The 17318-nt window shown below is 51.0% G+C and overlaps 1 protein-coding gene across 1 annotated transcript in view; it reads left to right on the top strand.

Annotated features, from left to right (window-relative positions):
• The window catches only part of SH3BP4 (SH3 domain binding protein 4), a 34999-nt gene extending 22080 nt beyond the window's left edge, over positions 1 to 12919 (top strand). The window contains exons 3-5 of the mRNA XM_083865592.1: positions 1836 to 4198; positions 9482 to 9670; positions 10865 to 12919. Of these exons, the coding sequence (XP_083721718.1) occupies positions 1836 to 4198; positions 9482 to 9670; positions 10865 to 11089 (2777 nt within the window). The 3' untranslated portion in view covers positions 11090 to 12919. The remainder of the gene's footprint in view (positions 1 to 1835; positions 4199 to 9481; positions 9671 to 10864) is intronic.
• The last annotated feature ends 4399 nt before the right edge of the window (positions 12920 to 17318 follow it).

The following is a 17318-nucleotide window of genomic DNA, read 5'->3' as shown; positions in this document are numbered from 1 at the left end:
TGGGAGGGCTCTGTGACACCAATAAGGTGGTGACAAACATTTCAGGCCCATCCTCACCCCCTGGGAGGGCTCAGTGACACTAACAAGGCAATTGCAAAGGTGTTCCCTCTCCCCAGCGCTGGGAGCCTGCAGGTTGCTCCTCCAACAATCCTTTTTTTTTTTCTCCCACCTTTCATTGCCTTTTTTCCTGCTGTGTTTTCCTTACCCAGCATAAAAGCCATGGTCAGGTGTGAGGGGAATTACTGCTCCCCTGGCAGGAGAGCATCCCAAGGAAAAACGCCAGGTGGAAGCTGGAGAGGGCTGAGGGCCTTGAAAATAAACATGCACAAAGGCAATTGTTTTTGCAGGTGTAGCACCTGAACATCAAACACTTGCTGCAAATTAGATGGGTTTTAATGCAAAGATAAGAATTGCTCCTCTTCTCCAAGGGGTTTCAGCACATCCCTGTTAACCCCTGTGTGCCCAGCTTGAGGGACACGGGAACAGCCACTTGCCTGTCTGATCTGATACCAAAAATGCTCAATCCTGCAGGAAGACAGAGTTAACAGCGGCTTCCAGCCTAGCAGGCTGCTGAAAAAATTCCAATTTAGAGTTTCTGTGTAGTTTTCCACTGGATGACTGTCCTCACGCCTTTGCCTGCTGGCAGATGAGTTGTTCAGGATGTGTACAAAACTCTTCTCCTCCGAATGCTCGATCCCCAGGCTATATTTAAAGGCTTCTTTGCTCAGCCATATCTTCCCTTGCCTTGCTATTTCCGTGGGTGAGAAGTGCTGCCAGCCTGCGAGTGGTGACTGCAGGGATGTGCAGTCTGAGCTCTCATCCCTTTGTCTCTGGGATTTTAAGGGCTTCCTGTGTTTCTCTAAACTCCCTTTTCCTCCCAGAGAGCTCTCGAGTCTGTTGAAGCAGGTACTGTCCCAGTTCCCTTGCAGCTTGCTGTTGGTGAAAATCCAGCTTTCTTTGTTTTCTTCAGTCTCTCTAGGGAGACAGCACACATTTAAAAATCGATGGAGCATCATCTGCAGCTTGTTTTAGTGTTTTTTACAAAAACACCTCCTGAAAATGAGAGCAAATCCAATAAATAGGGTGACAGTGTAGGACCAACCCAGCCTGGATGTAAATTGGGATCCCCTAGCAGAAAACTCTTCCACTGGCACTTCTGCAAAGGGATGTTGGAGATGCTGCCAGGACCAGAACAGCAGTGAGGGAGGGAGGTGCTGGGATTCTGTGAGGGTTCAAACAGGGTAACCTTTAGAACCACAGAACGGTTTGATTTGGGAGGGACCTGAAAGCAGAAACACCTTCCATGAGCCCAGGTTATTCCAAACCCCATCCAAACTGGCTTGGAACACATCCAGGGATTCAGGGACAGTGACCGCTTCTTTGGGCATGTTTGACATGTGCAGGAGAGAGGTTACAGCAGAGCAAGAGGGCTTTTAGCCTGGAGAGAGAGTTATCTTGGGTTTGAGTTCATCCAAACCCAAGGGAAGAGAGGTGTGAATGTACCAGTAATAGTGGAGTTCTCCTGAAAAAATTTTATGGAGAAAAATTACCTTCAGGCTTGAGAAGTTGCCCAGCGAATTAGTGGACCTGGAAATGTTCAGAAAACACATGGATGTGGAACTTGAGGGCATGGCCTAGTGGTGGACCTGGCAGTGCTGGGTTAATGGTTGGACTTGATGATCTTGAAGGCCTTTTCCAATGCTAATGATTCAGTGATTCCAAAACTAACTTCACCACTTAAAACAGCGTGGAGAGGGTGACCTGGAATAAAGGATTCCAAGTCAGTGCTGACTCTGTGCATCTCTCACAGTGCTGTCTCCTCCTTGCCTCTGCAGTGCCTTCTCCCAATGCCTTGCTGGTGGACAATCCCACATCCTTCGGGAACGCAAAGGAAGTCATAGCAATCAAGGATTACTGTCCCACAAATTTCACCACCTTGAAGTTCTCCAAGGGGGACCACCTGTACGTGCTGGACACGTCGGGAGGGGAGTGGTGGTACGCCCACAACACCACAGAGATGGGCTACATCCCGTCCTCCTACGTGCAGCCCATCAACTACCGCAACTCTTCCCTCACGGACAGCGGGATGATTGACAATATGCTGGAGAGCCCCGACGAGGGTGTCAAGGAGCTGGACCTGCTCGGGGAATGGACTGACATGAAGAGAAACTCTGCCAAATCCTACCACAACAACCCCTTCCTCAACGGGGTGCAGACCAACCCATTTCTGAATGGGAATTTGCAAGCAGTGCCCGGCTCGGACAAAGAGTCTGACTCCAGCGTCGCTGTGGATTTGTTGCTGTTCGACACGGGGGCTCCCACGTCAGCTCTTCCCAGTTTGGCTGCCAACAGCAGCCTGGGGAACCTTTTTGATGAGTTTCCCTCCACAAACAGGCTGGATGTGGAACAGCCTGTGAGAAGGGACAACCCCTTCTTCCGAAGCAAACGTTCCTACAGCTTGTCCGAGCTGTCTGTCCTCCAGGCCAAGTCGGACACACCGGCATCGTTGTGTTTCTTCAGCGGTTTGAAGTCTCCCACCCCTGAGCAGTTCCAGAGCAGGGAGGATTTTAGGACAGCATGGCTGAACCACAGGAAGCTGGCTCGGTCTTGCCATGACTTGGATTTGCTTGGCCAAAATCCTGGCTGGGGTCAGACGCAACCGGTGGAGACCAACATTGTGTGCAAGCTGGACAGCTCTGGCGGGGCCGTCCAGCTGCCAGACACCAACATCAGCATCCACGTGCCCGAGGGCCATGTGTGCCCCGGGGAGACGCAGCAGATCTCCATGAAGGCCATGCTGGACCCACCGCTGGAGCTGAACAGCGACAAGTGCAGCACCATCAGCCCCGTCCTGCAGATCAAGCTCAGCAACATGGAGGTGAAGACCTTTATCATCCTGGAGATGAAGGTGTCGGCGGAGGTCAAGAACGACACCATGAGCAAGAGCCTGGTGGGGCTGCAGTGCCTGCGCAGTGATGTGAAGGAAGGGCCGTACACGCCAGTGCAGCTGAGCTATTCCTACGGGGACACGATCCAGGTCCAGCTGGAGAACCTGGAGCCCTGCATGTACGTCGCGGCCGTGGCGCAGGGCCAGAACATAGTCTACCCTTACACCGTGTGGGATTACATCAGCAAGAAGGTCACAGTGGGTGTCTATGGCCCCAAGCACATCCACCCTTCCTTCAAGACCGTGGTGGCCGTGTTCGGCCATGAGTGTGCGCCCAAGACCCTGCTGGTCAACGAGGTCACCAGGCAGTCCCACGGCCCGGCTCCCGTCGCCCTCCAGCTTTGGGGGAAGCACCAGTTCGCCCTGTCCCGGCCCCAGGACCTCAAGCTCTGCATGTTCTCCAACATGACCAACTATGAGGTGAAGGCCAGTGAGCAAGCCAAGATCATCCGGGGCTTCCAGATGAAGCTGGGCAAGGTCAGCCGCCTCATCTTCCCGATCTCGTCCCACGACCCCAATGAGCTCTCGGACTTTACGCTGAGGATACAGGTCAAGGATGACCAGGATGGCATTCTGACCCAGTTCTGCGTCCAGACACCACAGCCACCTCCAAAAAGCACCATCAAGCCCACGGGGCAGAGGCGGTTCCTCAAGAAGAATGAGGTGGGGAAGATCATCCTCTCCCCTCTGGCTGCCACTGCCAAGTATCCGGTTTTTCAGGACCGGCCAGTGCTGAGCCTGAAGTACGGGAAGCTGCTGAAGACAGTGGTGAGGCAGAGCAAGAACCACTACTTGCTGGAGTACAAGAAGGGAGATGTCATAGCGCTCCTCAGTGAGGAGAAGATCAGGTTGAAAGGCCAGCTGTGGACCAAGGAGTGGTACATTGGCTACTACCAGGGGAAGATTGGCCTTGTGCACACCAAAAATGTGCTGGTGGTCGGGAAGGTCAAACCCAGCTACTTCTCCGGGCCAGATCTCACCACCAGCCTGCTGCTGGAGCAGATCCTGAGACCCTGCAAGTTCCTGACCTACATCTACGCCTCGGTGAGGACTCTGCTGATGGAGAACCTCAGCAGCTGGCGCTCCTTCGCCGACGCCCTGGGCTACCTGAACTTGCCGCTGACGTTCTTCTGTCGGGCGGAGCTAGACAGCGAGCCAGAGCGAGTGGCTTCCGTCCTGGAGAAGCTGAAGGAAGACTGCAACAGCGTGGAGAACAAGGAGAGGAAATCCTTCCAGAAGGAGCTGATGACGGTGAGTCTGAGGCCTGATGAAGGGCGGCTTCATTTCTGGCTCTGCAGAGGGGCAGGGAAGGTGGAGGTTTCTTAATTCAGTCTTTCGAGAATAAAGTCCATCTCAAAGGTCTTTTGAAGACTGCTGGGCACTGCCAGGTGGGAGTCCTGCTCTGTGGTTGGTAGGCTCTTGGTTTAGTGGGTTCATGGCAATAATGAGGTACTTGGAGCACTCAGGTACTTTGAATTCCAGAATCACACAATAGCTTGGGTTGAAAGAAAACTCAAAGCTCATCCAGTCCCACCCCCTGCCATGGGGAGGGACACCTTCCACTGTCCCAGGTCACTCCAAGCTCTGTCCAACTTGGCCTGGAACACTTTCAGGGATGAGGAGCCTTTTTTTTTTTTTGGAGTGGCAGCTAAACCAAGGGCACCTCTGAGCTGGGATGTTTTATACATTGCAAATGGAAATGCACGGCTTGCTCCTTGTCCTGGAAGGAATTTGGGAGGAGCGCTGCCTGCCCATATTTCTTGGATGCTGTTAGCAAGTAAATCCCTCACAAATTATCATCTCCACAATCATTTCTAGCATTTCATAGGAAGTGAGCCAAAGAAAATACAGGGCAAAATGTCTGGAAGAGATTTGCAGCTCTCTGCTGTTCTGTGTTCTCCCACAGGAGCAGAACAACTGAGTTATGGAGAACAGGATGGTTTAAAATGTCAATTGGATTAATGAATAGCGACGACCTTGCTTGGCAAAATGCAATTATGGCGAAAGGGGACTGGAGCTGAATGAAGGAGTTCAGTTCCCACACGCCTTTTCAGGGAGAAGGGGGAAATTTAAGGATTCAGTAGGAGGTATTATGAAGAGTGTGGGATCCATTGTTTTTCATGGAAATGTTGTCCAAAGAGTCCTCTGTGCCTGGGTACCACTTTGGGGCCTGTTCAGCTTTGACTTTGAGCTTTCAGGTGGGGCCACTAATGCTGCTGTTGTTGCAGAGTTCTCCTGACTGTCAGGGACCCTTTCCTCATCTAGGATTGGAAAATCCCCCCTTTGGCCCCCCTGTTTCTCCCAAGGAAAGGTTTATTCCTTTAATCATCAGGTTCAGTGAATGTTGGGATGAAATCCGTGCTGGATGCTGCCGGGAGCTTTGTGCTGTTTGCTTTACCTGTTTGCAAACCCCGTAGATGTTGCTTTTATCTATCCCCATTGTTTTCAGGTATCCCAGACAACTCTGTAGGTCATGGAAAATCCTCACTGGGAAGACAAAAGGAAAGATAAGGCTCAAGGGGAGGGCTGGGAGCTGCATGAAAATACCATGCTCCCATGTGGCTGCCTGGAGAGCAGAGTCCCAGGGCAGGTTTTATTCTCCTTGTTTCTCTAATCCTGCTCTCTGTGAGGCTGAGCCTGTGGATAAAGGATGAGCTCCCTTCTTGGTGGAACTTGATGCTGCTTCCAAACCCCTGGCTGCTGTCTAATCCTCCTTAGCCTATGGAGAAATTAGATTGAACCTCTTGAAGGAGGAAAATAATGATGTTTCTGGGGATGGCAATGGAGCAGTAATGGATTTTATTGTGTTCAAATCTGATTTTATTTGTAACAAATGGAGTGGCTTTTTGGCAAGAGATACCAGCTGCACTAAGCTCCAGTGTGGCCATTTCAGCTGAAAGTTGGTTGTCTCCCCTCAAAAGAACAGGGAAAGGAGAACTGGAAGCAGGTTTATCAGTGTTGAGTACACAAAACACCAGTGGCAGAGTTGTGCACCAGCAGCCAAGCAAGGAAAAGCCTGGTCATGATGACTGGTTAATCAGTAATCTGCCTTTAATTACTATTTTTCTAATCAGGCACTCGTACTGGAGTGTGAAGGTAACTCGGGGGGATGTGCCTCAGGAATTACACAGCAGAGAGGGAAAGCTCTCCCTCCCTCCTCTCTGCCTGTTGGAAGCAGGCAGCACATGTATGGTTTGGATAAAAAAGCTGGGCATGGATTTAAAAATATTTCATTGCCCCTGGTGCCTGGCCCATGGGGTTAGACCTGCCCTGAGACACAGCATTTCTCCCTCTCTGGCTGTCAGAGAGACTCTCATTTATCATCCTTCCAACAGACACTGCTGTTGGGAAAAACACGGGTCTGCTGGGAATGGTCCCTGGCACAGCAGCAGGGAGCTGTGCAGAGGAAACTATGAGCTGGTTCTTCTCCAGGCTACTTGTAAAGGTCACACAGGAGATGAGTTTAGGATATTTTTTTTTCCCCTCCCATTGTTTTGTTTGCTCTGACTCCCGGTATCCAGGTATCCATGTGCTGCCTGTCTCTTGCCAAGACTTTCTGCTTGTCTCTGGTGTGTGCAAGCCTCAAAGGGCTGCTGGGGGGGCTGGAGCTGTCCTAAAGTCCTGCAGGTCAAAGTCTCCCTGGCTTTGGGTTGGAAGGGACCTTAAAGCCCATTCCTTTCCAGCCCCTGCCATGGACAGGGACACCTTTCACTACCCCAGGTTGCTCCAAGCCCCATCCAGCCTGGCCTTGGACACTTCCAGGGATGTGAAGCCACATCTCTGATCAGCCTGTGCCAGGGCCTCACCACCCTCAGCATGCTGAGATCCAGCTGGGCATCATGTCCAAGGGAATTACCCCAGGGAGGCAGTGCATGACTGTATGAGGTAAAAGAAAAAAAAAAATCTGTATTTAAGGCTCAGTGTGTGTATTTTAAACATGTGAGATGATTTTGGAGGTGGTGACAGCCAAAACAATGAGTGAAAGATATGTTTGATGCCTCAACCATTTTGGGGAACACTTGTACAGAGCCAGCTTTTTTGGGTCAAAACCTGACCTGTATCCTAGAGAGGATGATGAGCCCGTGCACGAGCGTCGTCTCACCCCGTGGGTCTCATGGTCTCCTTGAGGACTTTGTTCCCCCTGTTTCAGGAAGTTCCGGGGGGGAGGGGGGGGGAGAGCTCTTTTCCTCCACAATGCTGCTTTCCTTCATTAGGAATTGGGATTCTGCATTTCAAAGCTGGGATGTAAATTCAACCTCTCCTGGATGCCTTTTAAGTTGAGGTGTTTCTGCTTTGAACTGAGATTTGAATATCAAACACCCTCTTTGCTCTTTGCTGGGCTGGCGGAGCCGCTTCCCAGCTGCTCCCAGGGGAATAAATAATGAATATTTCTGAGGGCTCTGGCAAAGCACAGCCCAGGTCACACCTGGGTGATGAGGGATGGAGACACAGTGAGTGGACCCAGCTATCCCGGGAGGCTTGTCCAGGGCAGGGGAGGAGGATGGAAAAAAATTGTAGCATAATCTCACTGGAGGATTAAGTCTGTTGAGGTAATCCCAGTGTCTTGCTGTTTCCAGTACCATTCCCCCTCTGGCTGCCACCTCGGCATCTGTGATGCCTTGCACCCCATCCCCACGTGGTTCTGGTGCTGTCCCCACATCCTGTCACCTCTGTCCGTGTGACTGGAGCTGCCAGGGCACAGCAGGTGCTGCTGTGGCCATCACTAGGTTTCCGAGTTAACCTGCAGCGCTCCAGACCGATCCATCTCTCACAGAGTCGTTCTGAGTGGTTTTGCAGTTCTTGTTGAGGGGGCCTCCCGGGTATTTTCTTTGCTGTTGTTTTGTTGTTCACCTGGAGCAGCAGAAGGAGCAGGAGAATCCATCTCCTGCAGCAAAGGAGCTGGAGAATCCATCTCCTGCAGCTCCATCCTTCTAAATCCTGCAGTGCTGCCTCTGGCCTAGGGCAGGAGATGAGAGCAGCTCCTTCACCCTGCTCTCCTAAATGCCAGGTCCTGCACGGGGTTGGGATCCAGCTGCCTGGAAAGGCAGGTTTGAGGATGTTCAGTCTGCCCCTTCTTCAGGGCCCTCCAGATCCCTTGCCTGCAGAGAGGGTGGTGGATCCAGAGGGGGGTGTGGGATCCGTGGACTGTAGGAGAGGAGGCGGTTCTGACGCAGGTGTGTTAGATCTAAACGCTTCTTAATGTCTTTTTGCCAAGCCAAGGGAGTGCTTTTTTCGATGAGTTTTCCTTGCTTGTTTAACGAGGGGGTTTATGGCCTCCCTGGCTCCCACAGGAAGCCGGTGTCAGCACTTTGGAGGAGCAGGCACGTGCTGGGCTGCAGCTGTGATTAGAGCCCAGCTCAGCTTTAAGCTGGGAGCAGATAAGGGGAAAATCAACGTGCATTTGTTTTGCAAATCGCTGGAGTGGTTTCAGATGTTCCCATCCTCCCTCCCCCAGCTGTTCCCAGTGGGAAGATTTAACCCTTCTTTGCCCCAGAACCAAACCTGGATTTGCCAAACCCCTGTGTTGGGAGAGGATGTCAGGACCCACAGGGGCAGAGAGGTGGATTCTGGCCACGTGGGGAACCACCTTATCCTTATGATTCCCGTAAGAACTGTCCCTGTGCTGCTGTGAAGGGTCTGTTTGCTTGAGTTCCATTTTTAATAACATCAAACCCCCTCCTGAGGTTCAGGGTGGGATTTGCCCATGGTCTGGGGTTGCTGCTGCTGGGACTGTTGTGGTCCAGAGGCTCTTGCAGGGGCTGTGGGAGCCCTGGGGAGTGGGATGATGGTCCAATCCTGGCGGTCAGATCCCATCCTCTGAGACTGAACACTGCCATTCAACCCTTCCTTTCCCAGGGCTGCACTGGGGATTTTCCCCTACTGCAGCTTCATCGCACTCTGAGGGGATTTTAATGTGATTTGACACTTCAGGACAGGAGCTAACCCTACTCCATCCTTTTTTGCCCAGCTCAGTCACTCCTACCTAGAAAACCCAGACTGATGCAGTTGCTCTTTCCACTTCAGAACCATTTGTGGAAAATCTCATCTTTTAGGACAATAAAAGATGCAGGAAGAGGAGGAACATCCCAAGCTGAGCAATGGTCCTGTAGTGTCGGAGTCTTTACCTGGGTCTCACCCCAGTCCACCCCCTCACAGGGCTGATGTCCAGATCCCATCCCAAAATGTCCTGGTTGCCCCTTGCCCACTGCTTTGAAGGATCCTGCAGCTCTGGGATGGAGTCTGGATTAGTTCTCTTGATTAAAAGCATCTGTTGTCCTCAGCCCCTGGGATGCTTTAAACTGCTTAAGGTGGGGCCTGGACTCCTCGGGAGGGGTTGCCTGGAGAATGAGGCTGCAAACCCCATCCCAGAGGGGTCGGAGCGCTTCGTGCGGTTCATGGGATTATTCTCTTGCCAAGCCTGGTGGCCTAATTTCTCCAGCTGTCACTGAAAAGGAGGCAGGAGGATTTTGGGGACGCTCCTGGGGCAAGTTCCCCGGCCTTGACCCCCTGCTTGCTTCTCCCGGTGTCCTCCAGGCGCTGCTGAAGATGGACTGCCAGGGGCTGGTGGTGCGGCTGATCCAGGATTTTGTGCTGCTGACCACAGCTGTGGAGGTGGCCCAGCGCTGGCGGGAGCTGGCCGAGAAGCTGGCCAAGGTGTCCAGGCAGCAGATGGACGCCTACGAGGCCCCGCACCGCGACAAGACGGGCACGGTGGACAGCGAGGTGAGGGCGGCCGGGCCCCCCCGGGGCTGCTGCAGGCCTTGGAATCTTGGATGGAAAAGGCCTCTGGGATGTTTAAATCCAGCTTTGAGCCGGCACTGCCAAACCCGCCGGGTTAATGGCTGGGCCCAAAGGCCTTTCCAACTCAAACCATTCCGTGTTTCTCTGGGGATTCCTCCTGAGCACACTCTTGTTGGAGGGTCACAGGGATCTGAGGGTGCTGGGAGGTTGTTTTCCCAGGAATGTGCCTGTTCTGGGATGCTGGCTTGTTGCATCCAGATAAGAATTACTGAATTTCTCATAGAGATAGGTGTATTTAGCTCTGCAAGGGTTTAATACCTCTGAGGGTATTCAGCACCTCACAGAAAATGGCTTAAAATAATAGCGAGAGGGCATGATCGAGTGTGTCTTTAAAAAGAAAAAAGTTTTAATAAAAGAAGAAAATAATGCAAAACAAAAGAACAAAGCTGCTCACAGTGTAGTGACAGGTCCCACACACCTGCTACATCACCTTGAAAATGTGCTGAGAAGCCTCGTGCTCTCCCTCAAGTATTGAATGATTTTGGTGGGGTTTTTTTGGCAAACAGCCCAATAGAGAACAGCTCCTTTTCTGAGGAACAGGTAAAGAGACCTATCAGTGTTTTTGTCTTGGCATTGAGCCAATTACTGCCAGGAGAGAAAAGAAACTTCTATTGTTTTTCCCCTAAAAGTCCTAAGGTGAAACTGGAACCCTTTCCCTTATATAGAAAACATCTACCTGGTTCAGTGCTACATTGAATCTTATAAAAGAAAAGCTTTATAAAATCAGGCTTGTCACTACTAAGTAGAGCTTAGCAGCTAGCTAGTGTGAAAGAATCTCGACAATGAAAGTCAGTTAACACAACAGTTTATTCTTGTGAGAAAGATAAGGTTGCACCTGCATAAACAATAAACCTATCCCATGAGAATCAGTGAAAAAAATATGTAAACAATCCAAGAATAGAGAGGTTTGAAAGCAGGTAAAATGCTGTTTGCTAACAAATTAATTAAGGAAGCAAGAAAACTACTAGCCAGTTGGAGTTGAACATAAGAATAAAATGAGTTCTGTGAATGAAGAATTGGTTTTGTTCTGCATGGAGAAATGGAGTCCCGTCTCCTTTATCACTGCCACCCTGGCTGAGCTCTGATCCCCTCCCTCCTCTCTCCTCCTCTCCTCAGGCCATGTGGAAACCAGCATACGACTTCCTGCTCACCTGGAGCAGCCAGATGGGGGACAGCTACAGGGATGTCATCCAGGAGCTGCACACGGGGCTGGACAAGATGAAGAACCCCATCACCAGGCGCTGGAAGCACCTCACGGGCACCCTGATCCTTGTCAACGCCTTGGACATGCTGCGGGCAGCTGCCTTCAGCCCCCAGGACCACGAGGATTTTGCCATCTAGCCCCTGTCTGTCCACTTCTCCTTGGCTGGGAATTTTTTTCCCTGTGCTTTTTCCTCCCCTGCCACCCTTTCCTTAAGCAGTTGTCTGTAAAGGGAAGGAGTGGAGGTTGCTCTCCCCTGGGTTTGAAGAGGCCAAAGTTTGCAAGTTGTCCACCACAACTGGAAATCAGCAGGCGATTTCCCACCTTGATGGGAATTCATTTGGAAGGGGATAGGTTTTCACCCAGTTACACTATTTCTTACTAAAAAAACCACTTTCAAGAGGGCAGGGGGTGGGGAGGGATCCCAAAAGAGATCAGTTTTCTAGGCATTTACAAATAAAAGTCTAATTTTTGTAACGAGCAGTAAAAGTTGTCACCACTTTGGGGAGGGCTGGGGGAAGCTGTGGCTGGTTTTAGATGGTAGAAGCTGCTTTGGAACTATGGGGTTTGAGACAAATATGAGTCCTGTAAATACATATTTTAAGAGGAAGCACAGTAAATGCCCTTTCCCCCCACCAAAGGCAAGTTTTGAGCTACCAGATGTGACTAAAGCACCATAAGGAACTTGGGCTGTCCCCAAATTTGGGATGTGCTCAGCCCAAGCAGCACCTTGCACCAAAAATGCCTTTTTTTTTTTTTTTTTTTTTTTTTCCTTTTTTTTCACAGGCCCTGTGAGCATCTGAGCTCACTGGGGATGTTCCAGGTGCTCCTTACCATTAATTTCTAATTCTTCAAGGCTCCTCAAATCCAGTTTAACTTGTAAATAATCTTTGCTGTAAACCTGGTGCCAAAAAACTCCGTATTTGTGTCACCCAGTGCCCATATTATTCTCCTGTTCCTTTTAATATGAGTTTTTTGAACGACTTCCTTTCCTTCTCCTGCTCCTCAGCCTTCAGATATTTCACCTGGGAGGGAAATATTTTTGCACAGCAAGATTATTGTAAGTGCAAAGGCTCCTTTTAGTGAAAAGCTGCCACCAGAGGATGTGTAAACATTCTTAAAGGAGGGATTTTTTTTTTTCTTTTCAGGTTAATTAAAAAAAACCAAACAAAACAAACCCAGAAATAAAAGAGTAGGAAAAGCATCTGGTGGAAGGAATGGTGTCTTTTCCCAAAATCCCATCCGCAAAAGAGACCACTCTCTATGGACCCCAGAACAGCACCTTAAATTTCTCCTCAAGGGCTTTAAGGGGTTCCCTGTGCAGCTCCCCATAGCACAGAGGACCTGTCAGCAGCCCAGCCCCATTCCCTCTCCCTGAGGCACCCGTTTTTCCATGCAGGAGCTAAAATCCCTGTTGCAGTGAGGGTGCCCTCCAGGTGCAGGCAGCAGGATGCCTTTCTGCAGGCGTTTTACCCAAATCTGGCGTTTTACCCAAATCTGAGCTTTCCCCCTTCTCCTGCTGGGCTCCAGAAGGCTGTGCTGGGGGAATGGCAGCAGCAGGTGAGGGCAGGAGTTTGAGCCTCCCATGATCCACAAATAATCCCAGGGTGTTTTTCACCCCTCCTTGGTTTTTCTGTTTACCTCAGGTACTCTGAATACCCACCTTCGCTGCCTTAAACACCCTGGGCTCAGCTCCTCACCACCCTGTGCCCTCCCCAGACCCTTGGGACCATGGCCAGCATGTTTTGGGGCCTGTGGGGTGAGGCTGCATTATTTTCTCCCCGTTTCTGGTCTGAAATCCAGTCCTTCCTCCTGTGCTGGGACTGGGAATGTGACCCTCAGATGCCTTCTGAACTAAACGTTAAGGCCTCCTAAAAATCTGTCTGGGCTTTGCTTTGCCACTCTCCTGCAGTAACTGGGTTTTGTTCCTATTGTTAATGGTCCTTTTTTTAAAGAAAAAGGAGTTTTGGGGGAAAAAATCATTCCAATTAAAGCTGTTACTCTCTGGTGCTGCTGGTTAGATGTCATCTGCTGTTGTCTCTTCATCCCAAAGCAGAGTGGGATTAATTTAGTGGAGTTTCCACTGTGCCAACACCCAGAGCCAGTGGTAAAACCTATTTCTTCTCCTCAGCCTTTCCATCCCACCGTCTCCAGGGTAGAAGTGGCTGGAAATGATCTCACCTCCCAAACTGCTGCTTGTGCTCAGGCTCTAGGTCAGGAACTTCCTGAAGTGGGACAAGATGGGGTTGTAGGATTTGTTTTGGCACGGAGGAGTTTCCCTGGTTCTTGTCTGGCTGGGGAAAACGCCCTTGTGTTCAGCCAAGGCTGTTGTGGTGCTCCCAATCCCACTGCAAGTCAGATCCCAAGCCAGGGAAGGGAAATATTCTGGTTTCTGCTGGGGCTCTCAGGCCCCTTCTGCCCTACTCCAGCTCTGTGGGATGGATACAGGTGACAGCCCACCATGGATACCCTGCTCTGGGAGATAGGGACACCAGCCAGATGATTTGTGGAGTTCCCCCTTGGCTTGTTCCCTGCTGTCTGGCTCCCTGCACTATTTCACCTTCAAGGGAAGAAAGGATTCAGCTTTTTATTCCTCAGGGAACAAAATGCTCCAGCGCAGGTCACTTTGCAAATGCATCCCCACGGCATTTTCAGCCATCGCAAGTCAGGGATCATCTGTGGGCTCATCCAGCACCAGAAAGTTGGAGGAGAGGTGTCAGGAGAGGAAAGTCACCCCATGGTTATTGGGGTCTCCACACAAAGTGTGGTTTGCAGGGAAATCTGGAGCCTGTGGTGAAAGACTCTGGAGCTCTCTGGGTGCTCATTTCCATCCCTAAAATCCCTGCTGAAAATGTCTGGATTTGTTTCCTTCCCAGCTCTCCATTAAAAGCCTTTTGTAGGTGAACAGGATACAACAGGAGGAGCTGGCTGTGAGTGCTTAGAGGAGCAGGGTTGCTCCCAAGTCTTCCTCAGTTTTCTTTTGTCAGCAACCCCCCCTTCCCAGAGCTGTCCCCTGCATTCAGCCTCCTCTGGGAGCCGTTCCCAGGCCATCTGGAGGCTTGATGGTTTGCTTTGTGGAAAACCGTGGTAGAAATACCTCCAGTGAGGATCACAATGGATTCCTTGGAATCCTGCCCTGGGTGCTGGGATTTGCTGGCATGTAAAGCACATCAGGTTCAGCGATCCTGTTCCAGGTTTGGGTTTCCTTGTTTGCTGGATCCTTAATTTTTTTTTTTTTTACCTTAATAGCCCGAGGTGATTTAATCAGGCCTGATCCCTCACAAAAATAGGGCTTGAATGGCTGGAAATTAAGGGAGATAATGATGATCATCCCTGGAAATGAAACTCGCATTTCACTTTCACAGCATGACCCACTCAAGTCTCCTTTCAAAAGCTCTTTTTTTTTGGTAACAGGCTTTACCCAAAGCATCCCCCGGGTCTCCCCTTTTCACACCTCAGCAGGTTTAATCCGTTGCTGGAATTCAGGGGCTTCTGAACAACGAATGGCACCTTTGAGCTTTTTAAAAAATGTATTATATTTGGGGAGCGGATGGGGAGGGAAAAAGGTTGTAAAGTTAAGTTTTTCTCAAGGGGTGGCTGATTGCTGGATTTGGGATGGAAAGACCCTGATGTCCAAGTGAAAAGGAAGAGGGCTATGGCTGGAGGGAGAAGTGTGTAATTTTTTTACAGTTTAACAGCCTCACTCGGTGTTGGGATGTTGAGAGTGACGCTGGTTGTGGTTTCCCCTTGCTCCCCCTGCCCCTCCCTGAGTCATCCCAGCTCTGAATCACCCTCCTGCTCTGCTGAGATCATCTCCAAGGGGTTGGGACCAACCCAGCCCCCAAGGACGGCCCCAGCATCCCTTCAGCAGCCTCTGGAATATTACTGTGTGTTCCTGCCCTGCTTTGATTCCCCCCACTGAACATTGGAGCAGGGATCACGTCTCCCCCTCCCCAAAGATAATCCAGGCTGGCAGCATTCCTGGGAAGAAATCTGCTCCTTATATTCAGGCTGGTTTTATTAAGTAAGCCAGGCAGGAGCTGGCTGGGGGGATTTGGGATTTGCTCGATGACTCGCTTTTATCATCCTAAGCAATCAGATCTGGCACAGGAGACCTTTCACCCTTCCTTAAAAGAATGCGAATTGATGCTCCCCCCCGTGGAGGGAGTCTGTCCCGCCTTTTGTGTTAGACATTTTGGCAATCTCTTTTCCCCAGGTTTCATCCCACTCACCTAGAAATAACTCCTAAGAACACCTCTGCAGGTGATAATTAAGCTGAGGGCTCTGTGGCTGCTGCAACTAAAATTACCTGGGCTTGCTGGTGCCAGCTCTCTGTCACCCTCAGGCAGTGCCAGAGGTCCAAACTGCCGTGGGATGGGACATCTCCAGGGCCAAACCCTCTGGAATGCTGCAGGGATAACTCTGGGGGATGATGCAGGTGCCAAGACGTGTTCTGGACCACTTCCCTTGGATGTTCCACAGCGTTATCCCTGCACTGCTCCCCAGCTGGACCATCACATCTGCAGTGCCAAAGCCACTTCTTTTTGTTTGTGGATGCGTGTGGGTTTGGGGTGAGTTTGAGTGTTAAATCAGGCTGGTGCTGCTCCTGGCAGGTTGGTTTCCCTCATCCACACTCCTCAGGAAAGTGGGATGCACTCCACATCTTCCCATGTCATGATTCCATGATTTCCCACAGTGGGAAATGAGCTCCTGGAAAACTTCCCCAAACTGGAGTTGTGGCTGGGTACCAGCAGCAGTAACTGTTTACTTCTTACAAAGCCACCCAAAAGGTCGGTTATCAAATAAATTAATTAAATGATTAATTGCAGGTCTGAGTGTGAGCATCCAAGTGAGCGTGTCCAGGGCAAGGGCCCCACCTGTGGGTGGAGCCCTGCACAGGTAAGGAAGAGGGAGTGTTCCTGTGCCTGTGAATAACCAGGATATTTATTTATAAGGGCATATTTCTAAGGGGGAATGGCTTTCTACTTTCAGATGGAATATTAGGAAGAAATTCTTCCCTGTGAGGGTAGTGAGGTTGCCCAGGGAAGCTGTGGCTGCCCCTAGATCCCTGGAAATGTTCAAGGCCAGGTTGGACAGGCTTGGACACCCTGGTGTCCATGGGCCAGGGGTCTCCATGGGCCCCCACACTGGGGAGGTGGAGAAGCCCGAGATCCACCCAGAGCTCCCATGGCAGTGGAAAAACCTCACTATTGCCCTTGAGGATTGGGCTGAGGCTGAGAAACCCTGTGGCTGCATAAAAATGCCAGCAATTCCAGTCATTTCCCGTGGTCTGGCTGGTGGGAAGCAGGGAGAGATGCTGGCTTCATCCTCCCCCCCGAGCCAGGGCTGCTGTGTCCCCCAGGACACCCCATCCCAAAACCAAAGTGCTCCCTGGCTGTATTTTGCAGCTGGGGTGGGTCTGAACGGTCCAGAGGAGCTGGGAAGCAGCACTGTCTCTTTCCCAGACTTACTGGGTGTTAGAATCCAGGGAAAAATAAACACTCCAAAGATCACTGGGTGGGAGCAGAAATCACCAGCTCTCAGGGGGAAGCTGCTGAGGTGGGAGGTGTTTGTACTCCCGTTATCCTAGGGCAGTGGGGGCATTTTGGCTGCTGCCTTTTCCCTAGAAATTTGAAGGATTTGCTGGAAAAGCCCAGCCTGCAGTGCTTGGGGCTCTGGGGAGCTCGGGGAGAGAAGCAACGGTTGGCCCTGCCTCAGTTTCCCCTTCCAGGAAGTGCCCCAGTCTCAGCTCTGGTGCTTTAAACTGGGCTGTGGATTTCTTCGTCTCCCAGTTAGGGAAGCTGGGCTGGTGGCTCTGCCCTGTTTTTTGGTTCTGTATGGCCCCCAATTAAGGGGCATAATCATCCTCTGATTAACCCTTCCCCTGGGAAGGTTTGGGGGGCCCGAGCTGTGGTGATGATCCAGCTCCTTCCTCTGCTCCAGAGCCACTTGTCCCAAGTGCTTTGGCTCCTAATTGCGTCTGGAAATCCTCTCCTGGCAGCAGGGTCCATATTCCTGGAGCACAGGGTAGGGATAACTAAGTCCCTGTGGAGTTCCAGCCACCCAGCTGGGGTGGCCTTTTCCCCGCTCCTGCCTCTGGGTGATCCCAGAGTGTCCTCTGCTGGGCACAGGATGCTTGTCCGGCCCTGGACCTGCACATTCTTTCTCCAAGGGAAAATAAAGAGCAGGATAAAGCTGTTAAGGGTGAGGAGAGCGAAGGGAGGAAGAAGAGGATACTTGGTTTCTGCTGTTGTTTTTCTTTGGCTGTGTTAAAAGTATTTCTGAAATGAAATAAGTCATGGGATGGGCATTTTGACTTCCTTCCTTTCAGTTTTACTTCCCCTGCACTGGGGGGTTGCAGCTGCAATT

The sequence above is a fragment of the Zosterops lateralis genome (assembly GCF_965231275.1).
Source record: "Zosterops lateralis genome assembly, chromosome: 7".
NCBI lineage: Eukaryota > Metazoa > Chordata > Aves > Passeriformes > Zosteropidae > Zosterops > Zosterops lateralis.
Note: the sequence above shows the minus strand (reverse complement) of the source record. Positions and strands in the feature narration are given on the sequence as shown.